Genomic DNA, 17,321 nt, shown 5'->3' with positions numbered 1-17,321 from the left:
AACAGTGCTGAGCCGACTGCTTTTCTCAGCTAATGTGTTTACCGTTTGGAACGGCTACCTGACAAAAAACACTTTACTTTAGTCCAAGCTCTCCAGACTCTGCCTCAATCGTGACACATTGTCCCTAAGCTGAAAGAACAGCTACTCAGCCTGATATGCTCTGCTCAGCCTGCCTACCCTCGAGAAAAGAGGACTGAAAGAGAAGGGGAGAAGAGGAACATTTCCTGGGACTCTGCTACAAGGCTAACAGAATAAGAATAACAGTCTGCTGAAGAGACAGAATCACATTTCAGGGCTTCACAATAAAAGGATGAAAGAGCGCCAGGAGCCTTGAAAGGCTGACTCAGGCCTAATTTATACTTTGTCGCATGACAGTGTTGCTCGCCAGAAATAATAGATTTTCAAGCTAGCAACGTGACACGATGCATCTCATTGTTAGCGTGACAATCAATTGTTAGTTTAAATTTGGATATAGGCAATGCATGTGTATGTTTGTGTGTATGTCCATCCGCGACCGCGTGTGTGGACAAACGGACCATTTGTCCAAATAAGCTGTGTAATATCGATTGAAACATATCACTACATGCAGCTGTTGACCCCTCCGCCTGCTGGACCGACACACTGACCTCAGCATGTCTTCAATACATAAAGCCCTGCATAATTCGTCCTCTGAAAGCTGCAAATACAATCAGTGTGTGTACGCATGATGCATGCAGTACGTGTGCATGCACACATGTGCAATAAAGCATGCACACGTAGACAGTTATGGTCATCAGCACAGGCTTGCGTAAACATGATAAGCTCTTGTTGCTCCTGTCTGCAGAGAGAGAGATTCGTCTGGAACACGTTTTGTCCTTTCTCAAAATGTGCAATGGACTGCTTGACTTTTATTTAACAATACAGGCGCAAAGAAATCTCTGAGAGGATCTTCCCATAATATTATCTGTGTGTGTGTGTGTGTGTGTGTGTGTGTGTGTGTGTGTGTGTGTGTGTGTGTGTGTGTGTGTGTGTGTGTGTGTGTGTGTGTGTGTGTGTGTGTGTGTGTGTGTGTGTGTGTGTGTGTGTGCGCGCGTCTCCAGAGAGGCTCTTCATTGTACCTTGACAGCAGGCGTGTCTCCCTCCTCGGCTGTGCTCTGCCCATTCTGTAAAGACAGCAGACAAGAGAAACCGTCAGTTTATGAAGCGGACAGAGAGAGAGAGAGAGAGAGAGAGAGAGAGAGAGAGAGCGAGAGCAGACATCGAGACTATTCACTGGGTGTGTGGGAGGTAGAGACAAGTGCATCTACACTTATTATCAACACTTTCCTCCTCTACCCGACAAACCTAATAATCTAGGGCTGACACCCTAAAGCGTTTTTCCTCTTTGCTCTGGTGGGTGAGTGCTGTTAAAAAGGGTAATCATTGTTTTTTAAATGATTGCTTCCTCGAGAAACTAAGAGAACCAACACTTTGTTCTTACAGCAGAGAAAAAGGTCGGACACAGAGCAAGACTATACTCTATTGCAAAATGGCTTAAAAGAAAAGAAAGAAATGGGCAAATATAGGAAATCCAGGGTTTCCTGCAGGATTAAATTTATTCCCTTTTGATTCATTCTTATTTTTGCCCTAAACAAACACAAAAGTATAGTTTGTTTTGCACGTTTAGGAGTAATCTTGCATAATTTTCACCAGACTCTTGACTGTGTGCTACAGATTTTAGGCCGGGTGGCCCACCTGGCCAACCCTATCCTTATACACAATTTAGAAGTTAGCCACTCCCTGAGAAGTTAATCACGCCCCGTGTACTGTATCCCGCTGCTACACTGCAGCTATGTTAGCACAGACCCACGGCCCAATTCCCAAAAACATTTAACCAACAGCACAATCATACCTCTCGCTTTTGGACCGTCGCTATTTATTGTCTCTTTATGCATTCTTTTACCTTCTTTCCCCCGCTTTTCTGCCTCAGCCGCGAACGGTGCTACGTCACATATCATTCTTCCTGAAAGGTCTGTCCTTCTTCCTGAGACGACAATCACTTATCCTTTACAGTCTCTCCTTCTTCCGTGTCTCTCAAGTAAACGTCCCTGACGTATGCGGATGCGACGTGCCTTTGCGCAAGTGGAACCTATACTTCTCTGCCGGAGCCGCCGCTACGTCACTGACTCCACCTTTGCCTTCAGAACCCATGTCGCCTCTCGCGACCGAGTTTTTCCCGGTGAACCTAAGCGCAACGGTGGGGGCTTGGGAGTGTGGGGAACACGCACCACTGACTACTATTGCTGATGATGGAGAGCTTATATAGCTTAGCCTTTGTATTGAAAATTAGAGGCACTCTTGCCGATTTATTAAGAGTCGAGACTCGTCGCCAATTGCAAGATATTTAAAAGTTATTTGGGGCCATGATGATGATGATGATATCCTTTTCTTCCCACAACTAGACTAAGGATTTATGTGCGAACACTAGGATTCGCCCGCCAAAGGCGGGCGATATTCTAGTTATCAAACATTTAGGAACCTTTTTGAAAGAAATAGTCAAAGAGACTCCAGGTTGGAAGTGATTTTTTTTTTTTATATATTTCTTACTAAACTAAGTATATCAACCTTTACAGTACTACACAAAGCTAATGGCAATGTAAGGTCATGGGGATAAAGGACATTTCGCTGACACGCTCCGACACAAACATACAAAGAGAGACTAAAAGCTAAAACAAGGGCCCCTTCACTCCCACCCCTCTTCCGCTATGAGCTTTGTTTGATAGAAGAAGAGAGGGACAACCCTGAAGTCACACTTCCTCTGCTGCACTCCCTTCCTTTATACTGCACAAACATAGACAAACTCACTGTACCCTCTAAAGACACCGGACCGAGGGAGGAAACCACAACTAGCAGTACTGCGGTGGCAGAGAGGAAATAAGCTCTACCGTGTTTAAAGAGAAATAAAGACCGTCTCTTGGGCAGAGGCCTAAATCTGAATCTAATTCACTCCATTTGTAATAGCCCTCAATACCCCCTTCTCTGCGCTGACCGATTGGTGCATTTGGAAACGGGCTGAATTCACTTTGTGACCCCCCCCCCCCCCCCCCAACAAAAATAAACAATTACTGTAGCCTGGGTGGGAGCTGGAAAGTATACTGTATTTTCTCCAAACAGACCAAGCTGGAAAGTAATACTGTATTTTCTCCAAACAGACCAACAATTCATCCAGCTCGACTCAGATGGTCTGGTCATGATGCAAGTTTGTGACTGAAGGTCAAATTTGGCTGAACCATCCTGGAGCTGTAACAGCTATCCCGTACGTGGAGGAGAATTGAGGAGTCAGACTGAGAGTAACAAACTCATGGTGGGCTGTAACTTATGACTTCTAAGTCTAGTCATCTACCATGTAATTTTTGCTCTTAGAAACACAATATTGAACCTTTTTTTCCTACACTGTTTCTCCCTTCAGCACGATGTTTGTGGCTGCCGTTCGTTTAACCCTGGATAGTTGAGGCGCAACAGTCAGACACCCGAGGAGTGTGTGTGTGTGTGTGAGTGCGTGTGCATATGTGAATGGCATTGCCTTCCAGAGATTGAAGCCCCACACGTTTCAACATCATTAGCTGTGCATGACTGATCCAAGTGGCCCAGTTAACTGCATGCTCCCTCCCCTGGGCTTCTTCAACGAGAGCAGAGTACATGCACACACACACATGCGCACACACTAAGTCACACAAGATGTGTGTTGTTTATATTTCAGCTCAAACTAAAGCATTTTCCAACTCATTTACCGTGTTGTGCATAAACAGACACAGAAACACCCACAAACGTGTGGGTGAGTTCACAGCAAAGGAATTTACAAGCAGTGCTATAATCAGACCAACCTATTATTTTATTTTTTTATGCCGGAATGGTGTATAGTTCATGGAAAGCAAACAATTCTGAAGTGTTCGTAAATGGTGCATTTATATAGCGCCTTTGCCCAAGGCGCTTTACAGAGATTGTGCATTAATTACACTCACCTATTCACACACACATTTATACACCGATGGTGGAGGAAACCATGCAAAGCACCAACCTGCTCACGGGGAGAAACTAGCTAACTCTGGGAACTGGGAACCCTTCGGGAACCCTCTGTGTTGCAACTCTACCTCTGAGCTACTGCCGTTCGTCACAGGTCATGTGTGGTGAATAGATAAATCTTGATGCTATGATTGGGAGAACGCTGCCCCGTAACCTAGCAACAAAGGTATACAATAAACATTTCCTTCCTTACCTGTATTCATCATCATATTGTACACATTATGTAATCACACCTACTGTGCCGTACAAGGCAGACACAATGTCGCAGAGCAGTAATTCACTGCCACACAATAAAGCAATTCACAAACCCCCAAATCACTTTTTCCACCACAAGTATCCATCACTACTCTGCGATTTACTTATGACAGCAGTGAATTAGTACCTGGTATACAGGGCTCAGTGTCCTTACTTTCAAAAATATACTAAAGTCACACACAGCCTCACCATGGGACATGGTGTTAACTGTAAAGGTTAAAGAGGACATTATGGCGCACATATCAAACTAGGAACTGTGTTCCCACATGCCTTCACCCATTCTCCTTTACTGCACGCCCATAGCCCTGCCCAAAGTGCTCCAGAGGTCACACCCAGATTAGCTAAGCCCACAAACGCACTGTCTCTTGCGAGTGCACGGCAGCACACCCACAGAAAGTGAGCAAAATGAGAGCAGTGGTGGAAATGGTACTCACATTTCTGGGAAAGTCCTGTTCTGGCGAAGCCCGAACTGGCGAAGTGGGGATTTGTCTCCTACCGTAGCGATCTGGCGAATCGATTGTCCACGACACTGCAAGCGGCGCGAAGGCCAGCGGACCTTGGTCCTGCTCTTCGCCCCCGAGCGCCGCAGGCGCGAGTGGCCGCGAAGAGCGGGCCAGGGCCGCGCGGCCGGCGGAGCGCCGCGCGAGTTACGAAGCTGTGGTGAATGCAATCGTTATATTTATGCCCAGGCCGTAAGGCCTGGGCAAGCGCACGATAAACGCCCTGTCCAGAAGACGTTCGCCAGATCGCTACGGTATCGGACATTTCCCCACTTCGCCAGTTCGGGCTTCGCCTAAAAGGTACGTGCCCACATTTCTTACTTGAGTAAAAGTATCAAGACTGCAAAGTAGAAATGCTCTCTTACAAGTAAAAGTCCAGAATTAGAAATGTAATTGAGTAACATTACAAATGTATTGGTATCAAAATGTACCAAAAGTAAAAGTACTCATTGTGCAATCACAACGTATTGCAAGCTTGTAGATCGGCTATTTTCAAATGGCCAAAATGTATATAGAGCTGAAGAGGTTAACTAATGTTTTCAAATAATAATTGTAGTGGGGTAAAAGTACAATATTTGCCTCTGATACTGTATGTAGTGGAGTAGAAGTAAAAGTAATGGGAAATACACCAGTACAGGAAAGCACTGGATGAGAGAGACATGAACTCATGGATACACGTGTGTGTATCCACACACACACACACACACACACACACACACACACACACACACACACACACACACACACACACACACACACACACACACACACACACACACACACACACACACACACACACACACACACACACACACACACACACACACACACACACACACACACACACACAGCTGAGTCTACACATCTGACCACACCTGACTCTGCGACTACTAGACAAAGGCATGCATTCCATTTATCAACCCTAAATCTCTCCTTTCACTGTCTTTTCACACACACTCAACTCAACTCATACAAGTGTAAAATGCAAACTCCTCTGATATTCTCTGCCTTTGCTCACGTCTACCACAAGCTTTTCTTATCTTACTTTCTTATCACCATTGAGGAGAACGTAATTCAAATCTCATTTTGGGATTTATATTGGCATATAGCCAACAGGAAAAAGCACACCACTGTTTAATAGGGTGATCACTTCATTAAGAGTTACTCATTAACTACATGACATGTGACTGCTTCGTGTTAACCCATTGTAATAGGCTGAGGGCCTATGAATTGTACACAGAGACAAAAGTCATCGAAAAATGTGAGATTTTAGCTTTGTTCGCAGTTATGTAATCGTGAAAATGGGGTTTGAATCGTCAACGCTGTGTTGGCCAGGCACTCCAACCGTGTTGGCAAGTGGGAAGCTGTAGCCTGATTTCAGACTCAGCTGAAGCTTGAGTCTGACATTGTGCCCTGTTTGAGCGATTTCTGGAGGGGAGGGACTTTGACGGCACGGATTGGTTATTTGTTAAACCCACCCCCACCCCCTGTGCTAATTGGAGGAGCCGTCATTTCGGCTCCAGAAATCACTTATTATGAACACAATTCCAGACCAGAGAAACAGTCCACTCTGAGAGTGGGTGGGTCTATGGGCTGGAACCAGGCTAGGGAAGCTGGGTGGGTGCCTGGGATCTGGGTGGGGTGGACAATCTCTGTCCCTGCACTAGCAACTGCTACAGGTTGGTTGGCAGTGGGGTAAGATAGTAACAATTACTCAAATACTGTACTTAAGTACTTTTACTTTACTAAAGTATTTCCAATTTTCCATGCTTTTACTTCTACTCCACTTGTAGATCTGCTATTTTCAAAAGATATTTAGACATTTTACACATTTGAAAACTTTTGAAATGGGAGTTATACGTGGCATTCTGCATAATGAGTACTTTCTACTTTTGGTACTTTAAGTACATTTTGATGCCCATACTTTAAGTACATTTATAATTCCAGACCTCTACTTGTAACAGAGTACTTCTGTATTGCTTATTATTGAACATTCTCAAACTTGCTTATTATTGAACGTACTCAAACATTTTAGTACTTTTCCCACCACTGTTGGCAGCAGTATAGAATAAGAATAGCATCTTCCTCCGAATGCATTATGTTTTTACCATTGAAACTCCTCACCGTCAAGGGGGGGGGGGGGGGGGGGTTACATACACCCTCCCCAAAACCAAACAGTAAGGGTCAGCACAGCAGTGACTGTAAGGCGGAATTGGAAATTGGCATAACAACTAAATTGAGAGAACATTAAGAAATTGATTACAAAGCAAAAGAAAAAAAAAGAAAACAACGAATTAATAACCAGAACAATGTACAACCGATTTGTCATCTATCAGGCTCACAGAGGCACAATACAGATCATTAATGAGGTCATTACACTACATACTATGTGAACAAATATAGCACTGAAAAACAATGAGCAACAACGGAATTAAAATAAATAAACATTTTCCACCCTAAATGATAATTAATCATGATCAATAATTATTAATACAATATTCAGCAAACTAAGCGGGATTGTTTTAAACCATGTGTATAGGTGTTGACTGAGTGAGACATCATTTCAGAAGATCACTCATCTTTGAAGGATGCAGATGGACAATGAGTGTTAGGGGTGTGAAACTAACAAGTGGACACCACATGGCTAATCTGGTAATGGCATGGGCTCACTTCACAACGAGAGCAGATCTGGGATAATTTGTTGGAGCTCAGCTCATCGAGGCGATTCACACAGGATAAGTTAACCACATGAATCGTAGCATTCCTATTCTGGCTGGGGAATGTGAGAATAGGAGAGAATTTAGTGAAAATAGCAGATCTACTGTAAAACACAGTAGAATAAGATGGGGACCAAGTATAGACCCCTGACTCAACCAAGCCCATCTCTTCAGAACTCTTGTTTTACACTGCCATTGTATACTGGTGTCCTCTGGTCCTCTCAGCATCTTGCACAACATGAACATGGCAGTCGATCCACTTCCCGTTCATAGCACTTCTCTGGTTTCAAAACAAGCACATACTCGCACGATGTACGAGCTGATAAGGAGACGCACTTATCATCAACTGGCATATCATATATCGTATCACAGCATTGTATCGCCAATGTTTGCATGTGTGTGCTTACTCCAGATGAAAGAAAATATGTTATATGTACAGGTCATGATGTACTGTATGTACACTAGGCCAAGTACAGTATACAGTATATACTGTAGCTTTTATTCCAACGTGGTTCCCATCATGCAGCTCAGATTCTGTCTGAGGGCTGTTTTTTGCCATAAACAGTGGTTTAGACCAGGCACCAAACCCATTCTAAAAGCACCATTAGCAATCCACTGAGGCTTTGCTGCTTCTTAAAGAAACCACACGTTTTGACTGAAGGGGGAGTAGAATTCATTAGTGCCCATACTGTCCGACTGATGCTAGATTTGTGGGTCTGATGCAATATATGAAAAGAACATTTGACGTTCATTATAATTTACGATGAACAAGGCAAACAAGTAAATATAAAATACATACAAACTAAACTTTAACCCCTTTATCCCAAAAAAATCTGAAACAGCAAATCTACCAGCTTAGATGCGTATGGAAGATCGAGATGAGAGAGGTAGTTGCTTAGGGAACTCCAAGACTGTCAGAAACAACCCTGAGGCCAACTTCAAGGGCCGTTTATAGTTCCGTAAGCTTGATTTTGTGGATGAGAGACTACGTACAGTAAATGCGTCGACATGCATAGTTCCTCTCTACGCTATGTCCTGATCCGCTCCAATTCTGCTCCCGTTGCGCCGAGCAGCACAGAGCAGAATATCTAACAAAAGCGCCATGGAGGTGGTTCTGCACACATTTAGCCAAAATATGTAGAACCACAGAATTTCTTGACCCAACATGATGTTTGGTAATAAGTGGTAACTGGATTGGTTCTGCTGTCTGTCGGCAACGTTACATCACGGTCCGCAAGGGTACAGATTTAACCACATGGATCCGGTACCCTCTCACTCCCGGAGAAATTATAACAAAACACACCCACTCATATTGAACATAATTCCCAAGTAAATGAGCCTCTGAGCTAAATCAGCTCTTCTTGTGTGCCTCAAAGCTGTCTGTCGTGTCGTTGCTGCACTGCCACTGACTGTGCACTCGTCTCGCTCAGTGTTGAAGGAGAGAAGGACCTGTGTGGTGTGTGTGTGTGTGCGCGCGCGTGTGCGGAGTCAAGGCATCCTTTTCACGTGGTTGCAACAACATTCCTTTTTTCCCATTTCTTGATCAAATATATGTATTATTGGGACCCATAGTTTGAGAACCGCTGTCATAGAGGTATAAGAACGACATCTTTTCACTCTTTTTGCAGAGGAAAAGTAATTTTCCTCAATACTGCCCCTACGGTTGACAACGGTGTCCGTGGGTACTTCTTGCTACAGACAAATCCAGTACGTTCAGTTGGGAGCTGTACGTAATCATACGGACAAATACGTAAAGGGACAACGGACATCAAACGGACCAAACTGAATAAATCTATCTCACCCTCCGTTTTTAGTGTAGACCTGCGGACCTTATGTATTACTATGCAACACAGTCATGCAACAAAATATAAACTAGGATTCAGCCATCACCATCCATCTTTTCGTCACTATCTGGGAAATCTCCCTGGGCTCCATGTTCCTCTGCCACTACATCAATGCTGACTGTCTGGCACTGTCTAAAATCTCTTTCTCTGCTCCATCAATCTCAGCCTAGAGCTGTCACTCTAGTGTCTCACCAAGACCCAAGAGTACGCATCTGGATGCCAGGGCTAGTGACACAGCAAATGAGTAAGAGAGAGACTTCTGGGATGCCAGCTAAACGGGCCATATCCCATGTGACGCTGTCTGACACAGACTGCTGGAACAGAATTAGTCATTGCGGTCTCTAAGTACACTGATAAACCCAGGTCTCTAGTGGTAGCACTGTTGGGATTTCCAGCAATGATTTCTAACCAGCCATGTTGGTAGCAAATAGATGATAGCATGTTACTACAGTATAGGCATCTTTGGCTTTTCATTAATTAGGCCCAGAATTGTGTGAATAAGCTGAGTGTTTTGTGAATAATTAATATCAGTCTATTTCTATGCCTGCTATCTAGCACTACTGTGGGTCTTTCCTCTGATCAAAATTCAAAATCCCTTGCTGGCTTGCCTAGGGGGGCATTTTCATGATCAGTTGTTCTGTTATTCCATGCAATGTTAAACAGTAATTAAATTTTATTCTGAGAAAGTAGAAGTCAATTTTTTCTCTCTGACTTAACACCCTGGATTTGACTGAGTAGGAGTAATTATTCAGCGGCGAAGGATATGGGCAGAGAGAGAAGATGCATCTGTGTAATCAAATGAACCTAGTGAGGTCAGGTGCATGAATTAATTGCTGCCATCTAGGAATGTCATTGAGGACACCATGGCATAATGAATTGGTACATATAAAGCTATGCATTAAAAAAGGAGATGGGAAACAGTAGGAATTCAAAGCTTCCTTCACCTGCCCAAACAACAGCTAGTCCTAGATATCTAATTACACACAGGAAGAAACACGGCAAGAATAATACTTTAAACTAGTTCAGAGTTAGCTAGCATGGGAACTCTGTCTAATGCACCTGCTTTAGGTGCACAGCTTTCTATATACGTTTTGTTGTTCTATACTGAATTCATCTTAGATCCCTAGTTGCTGAAAATGAGACCCTTTCATTTCAGGGTCCCATCTGACCCTAAAACAAAATCTGTGTGCTTCGAAAACCACATTGTCATGAAATTGGCACTGATGATTAGAAAAAACAGTAACACTCTGACTCCCAGTTATTCTGCATCTAAATGGAAAGTGCTTACAAATGACAGCTATTTGAGCATACAAACTAAAGGTATTTCACCAAATTATCAGTATACATGTGGGTGGATCCATGCAAGCAGGCAGCAAATAACAATGCATCATAGTGAGTGATGGTGGTGAGCAACAACCTGTTCGTGTTCATAGAAAATTAACAGTTCAACAACAATGGGGCTATCTATGCCATATCCACTATACTTGAATGATAAGAATCTACAAGGTCTTTCTTATTGGACTTCAGGAAGTAGGCCTCCATACTGTAACTGAGTTACTCAACTCAATGTTCCTTATCTCAAATTGCCCGCCCACCAAAAGAACGATAACATGTACTGTAGTGTACGTGTACGTAGGGCTATCACGATTATGACATTATACTTGACGATGAATTGTCGCTCAAATAATTGTGATTTGTGATGCGAAGCCAAACATTTCTGTTTGGCTTTTAGGCTTCGTAAACAAAAGCTGCAAAGGGCAGATAATGACAAATAACTCAGATTTAATTACTTTTTAAATGAAAATGTAACAATTAAAACACGCTTTGACTTTTGAGGGGGGCGCCCGCTGGCCTATACTAGGCTATGATGCCTGCTGGCGTTGCCAGTTCGATTCCCGATCCGGATGACCTGTGCCACATGTCATTCCCCATCTCTCTCCCCATTTCCTGTCAGTCTACTATCCTATCAAATAAAGGCATAAAAAGCCCAAAAACTAATCTGCTTGGAAATCCGTTCAGGCATTCAAAATATCCACAACTTTCCAACATCCCATCGTGCATTGCGCAGAATGTGCAGGAAGCTTCCGGCGCCGCAGCCGAGAGTGATCTACAAGCTCACAACGGTTGCATCTGCGACGCGACGTGAGCTTGTATGTCTGCTGTTAACCGGAAGTGTCCCGCAAATAATGCTACAGTAAATTCTCGCGGAAACAGGTGGATAGTGTTTTCTTCAAATGTAAACAAACATGGCTGCCATGTTTGAAAGAGAGTTGTTCTGGGAGTCAAACATGCATTTCGCGATCGCGATCATGCCGAAACTGGAAGTAGGGAGTGCTAAAAAAAAAATCTAGATTTTGCCAACTCAGGAAACTCGTGTTTCGAAACTCGATCATCATAGCCATGATGATTATGCAAAACATAATTACGATTGTCCCAAATAATTGCGATTATGCGATTACGTAATAATTGTGACAGGACATATGCATGTGTGAATCTTATAAATGGGGCACATCATATGATTATAGTAGGCAGGGATAAACATTAATACAATCGACTAATAAATAAAACATATTATAAAGAAAAGGACCTTCTACCATACCATATAGGTTCTCTTGTGACAAGTATTTCCACTGATTAAAGTTTAACTAAGGCTACAATGCTGCCCTGGGGCACTTTGTCATACACACAATTTAAGCTTAATGTAATACTCCATCGCCAAGTAAAGGAGTCAATGAGTTTTTAATTAGTTTTGTTTTACCGCATGCGAAAAGACACAAATCGAACTGGGTTAGATCGGGAAAAAAACGCACTGCTGCAGCCACTAAATTCGGAGCAGGTGTGCGTGTGCATGAGGTCAAAGAAAATCATTGGTTTCTTTAAAATTAAATTAAATCCCAGATTAAAGAATATTGACCATTGGTTCTCAAGCCGCGACCCTCCAAAATAATTATATTAGATTACAATTAGCCAGTAGCTATGCCCCTCCCAAAAAGCTTTTGTCCAATGCTAGCTTAGAATAACTTCCTGCTTGCCAAGGTTTGCCTTGGCAACAGCCTTGGCAAGCTGCCGGTTGCTAAGCTAGCATTGGACAAATGCTTTTAGGGGAGGGGCATAGCTACTGGCTAATTGGGACCCTCCCTAATAGTCGGATCCCGGGGCAATACAAGGACCGTTTGGTTCAGATTCTCGCAAATTTGCCAAATTTGGCACAGATGTTGTCCATAACATACTTAATCATTTTAAGATGGGTGCCAAGATGGGCACCCCATGGTACTGCCGTATTGTGCAATCCAATTGGGCTCCCATTGACTTTCTATACAGGAGGAAAATACCCAGAAAAAGATTTTTTTTCTGGGTATTTAAGGAGGATCTGAGGGGTCTAACTAGGGGTTTGTCATGATGCTGAATCCATTGCAGGCATTTGTTTTGCACAAAAAACATTCCGTGGGCTAGAAATGGTCTCAGAAAACAATACACGTATGGGTGAGTATTCATGTTAGTCGGAGGCCTTAGGGTTTTTTTTTTCTCGTGCTAATCAGTCTAAAAGTTCAACATTTTGCACAGATGTAGCTCAGGGCATGCTCTAATGATTTAGCTAGGGCGCCCGAGTCTGCGACACTCTGGGTCGCCACAGCACCCAAAAAACTCTGAAAAGTGATGACTCATCACTTTTCATCACTAAAGACGATGGGAGCCCAACTTGATTTGGCCGCTGTGGCGACCCCGAATGTCGCAGACTCGGGCGCCCTAGCTAAATCATTAGAGCATGCCCTGAGCTACATCTGTGCAAAATTTTGAACTTTTAGACTGATTAGCACGAGAAAAAAAAACCCTAAGGCCTCCGACTAACATGAATACTCACCCATATGTGTATTGTTTTCTGAGACCATTTCTAGCCCACGGAATGTTTTTTGTGCAAAACAAATGCCTGCAATGGATTCAGCATCATGACAAACCCCTAGTTAGACCCCTCAGATCCTCCTTAAATACCCAGAAAAAAAATCTTTTTCTGGGTATTTTCCTCTTGTATAGAAAGTCAATGGGAGCCCAATTGAATTGCGCAATACGGCAGTACCATGGGGTGCCCAAATTGGCACCCATCTTAAAATGATTAAGTATGTTATGGACAACATCTGTACCAAATTTGGCGAATTTGCGAGAATCTGAACCAAAATATCCCTGGCTTCCCCGACTATAATGGCGATTAGCGACCGCAAGGTCGACAGAGCTTCTAAATACGGCACAAACTTGTCGTGTCGCCGCAGTGTCGTACGACGTACGTGTGTTACTGCTTTCACACTCACTCACATAGCTCTGTGCCGCCTCCCTGTGGCTTTCACAGAGGTGACAGGACATGAGCGTGACATGACTGACTCACTCACTCACGGACATGAGCAGGCCGTTTTCATACTAACTGCAACCTGACGGTCGCAATCATATATTTGAACTGGGAGGGACCCAACAAAATAATCATATTTTAACTGGGGATCCCCCGCCCTGACAAGCACTTGGAATTGTAGGAGTTGAGGTATTACATTTTGTTTGACTCACAAGAAATTTGAAAATGACTTAATAGCCTACATGCTCACGACGCCTCGTGTTGCAAACATGTAAATCAGATATTTTCACAACTTCTACCTCTTTCTTAGGTATTATTTGAGAATTTGGCCAATATTTGACAACTTTTTATACTATGCTTTGTTACTTTTAATACAATGACATTTTCATTTCAGAAGTGTTTAAATGTCTTAACAGTCTTAAAAGTCCTTCAATTGTCACTTTAGAAATGGGCACATACTGTACCCTGTATTCACTTATAGGCTACTGTATGTTGTTTGTTTAATGCTTATCTGACTGTCCCATAACAGTGAATTTCTCTACGGTGTCTTTAATTTATGTCTGTGAAAACTGAAAACCGAAGGGTATTCCCCTTTAATTTCAGTATCAATGAATATGTGATGATGATGACTCATGGTAGTACTACTACCATGGGTACACAAAGTAACCATTATGGCTTTCCCAATGTATAGTTTAGTTGGATCCAATAGATGAATGAATCCAATCATTATGTTTATGATCCATTTAGCAAAGAGGTAGTGTACATTTGACTATATCTCCCTTGTATTGTTAGGTAATACTTGTATATCTATATGTTTGTTGTAAACATTAGGCACATTCCAATTATTATTTCTCTTCTTTACAGAATGAATAAACTGTTCATCTTTCGTACAGGACAGTAGAAGCAAAGGTGGGAAGAGTGTACGTAATTTCACCCACTGTTACACTGTCAATGTCAAGTTGAAGTTTGAAGCTGAACTAGGATGTGACTTTACAGTTGGTCTGTTTGATCTAAAGGAATGGACCAATTAACTCCTGATCGATGGGTGACTTGGAACTGATGGTCAAATCATTATGGTTGTAACAGTTTTCAATCAATACATTTAATTACTGATGAACTGACACAGTGATTTACAGTGGTGTAAAGTAACTAAGTACATTTAGGCCTACCATTTTCAAAAGATTTGTATACATTTGAAATCTTCAAATGGGACATTCTGCATAATGAGTACTTTTTACTTTTGTACTTTAAGTACATAATTGATACTAATACTATTGTGTAGGCTCAAATATATTTTGAATTGAACTTGAACTTGTCACAGAGTATTTCTAAATTGCAGTATTGATACTTTTACTGAAGTAAAGAATGTGTATACTTTTTCCACCACCACTGAATACATTCAACTACTGATGAACTGTCTGCAACAGTGATTTACCTCCGTTTCGAGCTGCACAAGTTCCATCGTGGGCCATGGTTCCGCGATTTGAGCAAGAGGCATGTTTGCAGGAATAGGACTTCTGAATTTTGAGTTAAGTTCAGTTGACTCTCCCCCAGACTTCCAGAATACCTTCAGTCAAGTCAAAGTGCGATATTCAAGTCCAGGTAAGAGACGAGACGAGATTGATTATAAGCGCTGACTTTCCTTTCCTCTATCTTGCTCTCTTGTGGAGAAGACACGCGTGCAAGAAGCACAACAGAGGTTCAAAAAAAGAAAGAAAAAATCACGAACAAACGATAATATCCCTTTTTTATGGTTATAAATCGTGGAAATGAAAGGATAGATTCCTCAGGTGTTCCACACCACAGCAACCCCCGGGGTTTGACAGCAGAGAGAGAGAGGAAGAACACAATCCACAACGGGTGCGTTCCAGTCGCCTCACATGCAAGATTATATACTACTTCCAAGCGAAATTTAAGCCAAAGTCCTTCTTATCTGTCCGGTCGACGACGCGTGTAGATCTTGGGGCTTCTTCTGCTTGTGCTAAAGTGATATCCCTTCCTTGGGCAGTGAGGGAAACCTCTCTCTCTCTGCCCGTCCGTTCAGAGCAAAGAGCCGAGCTTTGGTTGTGTGAGCCGAGCGCTTTACTGGCTGTGGAGCCTGGTTTGGTTTTTGTGCCTCGTCGTACGACGGTGTCCTGCACACGACAATAGCCGATCTGCAAGCCCACAAAGCGTCGCAGGGGCGACGCCTTGTGAGCTTGCAGATCGGCTATTATCGTGTGCAGGAACTCGAGCTGCCATTGGCCGACTGACTCCAGCAGGAACATTATCCATCCATCCCCCTCCTCTGGGCTGGCTCGCCTCGCACCGCCCTACTCTGCTTATTATGCGCCATCGTCTGGTGAATGTATGAATTGCAAATACGTAATGCAAGATGATGGTACTGAAAGAACAGCAGCCTGCATTGATGTTGAGTGACATCTAGATCTACTCTCTGCACACCCAGTATAAACAGAGCTGCTATACCTTTAAACCCATTTTAAATCTGAGGCTTTTTTTTTTTTTTTTGCATACTATATCAAATAGTATCGAGAAAAAAAGTAATGCTGCTGTTTGTTCCAAAAAGCTTTATACCCATAACGACACAATGTGACATAGCTCTGCTTACACAATGCTGTACCCCCTCTAAATATATAATTATGTTCCCCATTTTCAACTTTTTTTTATAATATTTTGACACTTGCTTTGGCAATGTAAACATATGTTTTCTCATACCAATAAAGCTCCTTTGAATTGAATTGAATTGATGTGCTGCTGGGCTGTGGCATGCACAGGCCAGGCCGTGCAGCAGGTGCGTGCGTATAAAGAAGATGAGTATGTTGATGGTAGGCACTCAAAGAGAGATGGTTCCGTCATCTCTACTCTACTGCATCGAAAGAAGATGGGAAATAGATAATGAATACTGGCACCATCGTGATGATCACAGAAGGACATGCAGCAGCACGCATCTACAGAATTTGTAGACTTTTATGTTGCTGTGAGGTCCTCAAAGCTCAGAAATACACTATGATCATCATTTACAGCCATGAATTCGAATCTGAAATTTGTATTTAGACCCTCACCAGCAAATAGAATACAACAGAATGTGGCCAACAGTGTTTGGATGCTGCGCTGACATTACATTGCTACAATGCATTTTTCATTGACAACAGCTTTTCCAATGATGATCCATGTAATCTTATATAATAGTAGAGTACAGCCTCCACCTCCACCACTCTTCTGCTCCATTCAAGGCTGAGTGGCTTCTACTCTTGGCCAGCTTTTGGTTACTATGGGCAACTAGAGCGAGTCAATATGGAGGGAGGGCATTTTGTTGAATTACAAATGAAATGAAACAATGGTCAGGCACAAAGCCCTACTTGTACGTATCAGGTGTCCAGAGGGGAGCTCTTTTGATGTTTTTGTGTTGTATCAAAAACACAAAATGTGGGTGAAAGCAGTTGGCTGACCTCACCTACAACCTATAACATTTCATTGTTGACCACTTGAAACATGGCATCCCTATTCTGGACATGGTACTCGTTTAGTGAAAATAGCCACTCTACCAGCTCTCATAACCTGTTTCGTTGCTACATGCTGTGTGCATGTATTGCCTATTTGTAGCAAAGAGATTTGGTGTAGAGGG

The 17,321-nt window shown here is 42.8% G+C and overlaps 1 protein-coding gene across 2 annotated transcripts in view; it reads right to left on the bottom strand.

Moving 5' to 3' along the window:
• Positions 1–17,321, bottom strand: part of rps6ka1 (ribosomal protein S6 kinase a, polypeptide 1) — a gene marked incomplete at its 5' end in the record, with an annotated part of 95,041 nt that overhangs the window by 69,505 nt on the left and 8,215 nt on the right. Inside the window, 2 exons of one of the 2 annotated variants that reach the window (XM_080750683.1) lie at positions 1,098–1,142; positions 15,132–15,708. In XM_080750683.1, the coding sequence (XP_080606809.1) occupies positions 1,098–1,142; positions 15,132–15,194 (108 nt within the window). Of the gene's footprint in view, positions 1–1,097; positions 1,143–15,131; positions 15,709–17,321 lie in introns of those variants that run through there. The other variant, XM_080750684.1, reaches the window with a different exon arrangement.

This window comes from Nannobrachium achirus (genome assembly GCF_963921795.1).
Source record: "Nannobrachium achirus genome assembly, chromosome: 20".
Taxonomy (NCBI): domain Eukaryota; kingdom Metazoa; phylum Chordata; class Actinopteri; order Myctophiformes; family Myctophidae; genus Nannobrachium; species Nannobrachium achirus.
This window is presented reverse-complemented; position numbering and strand designations above follow the sequence as displayed.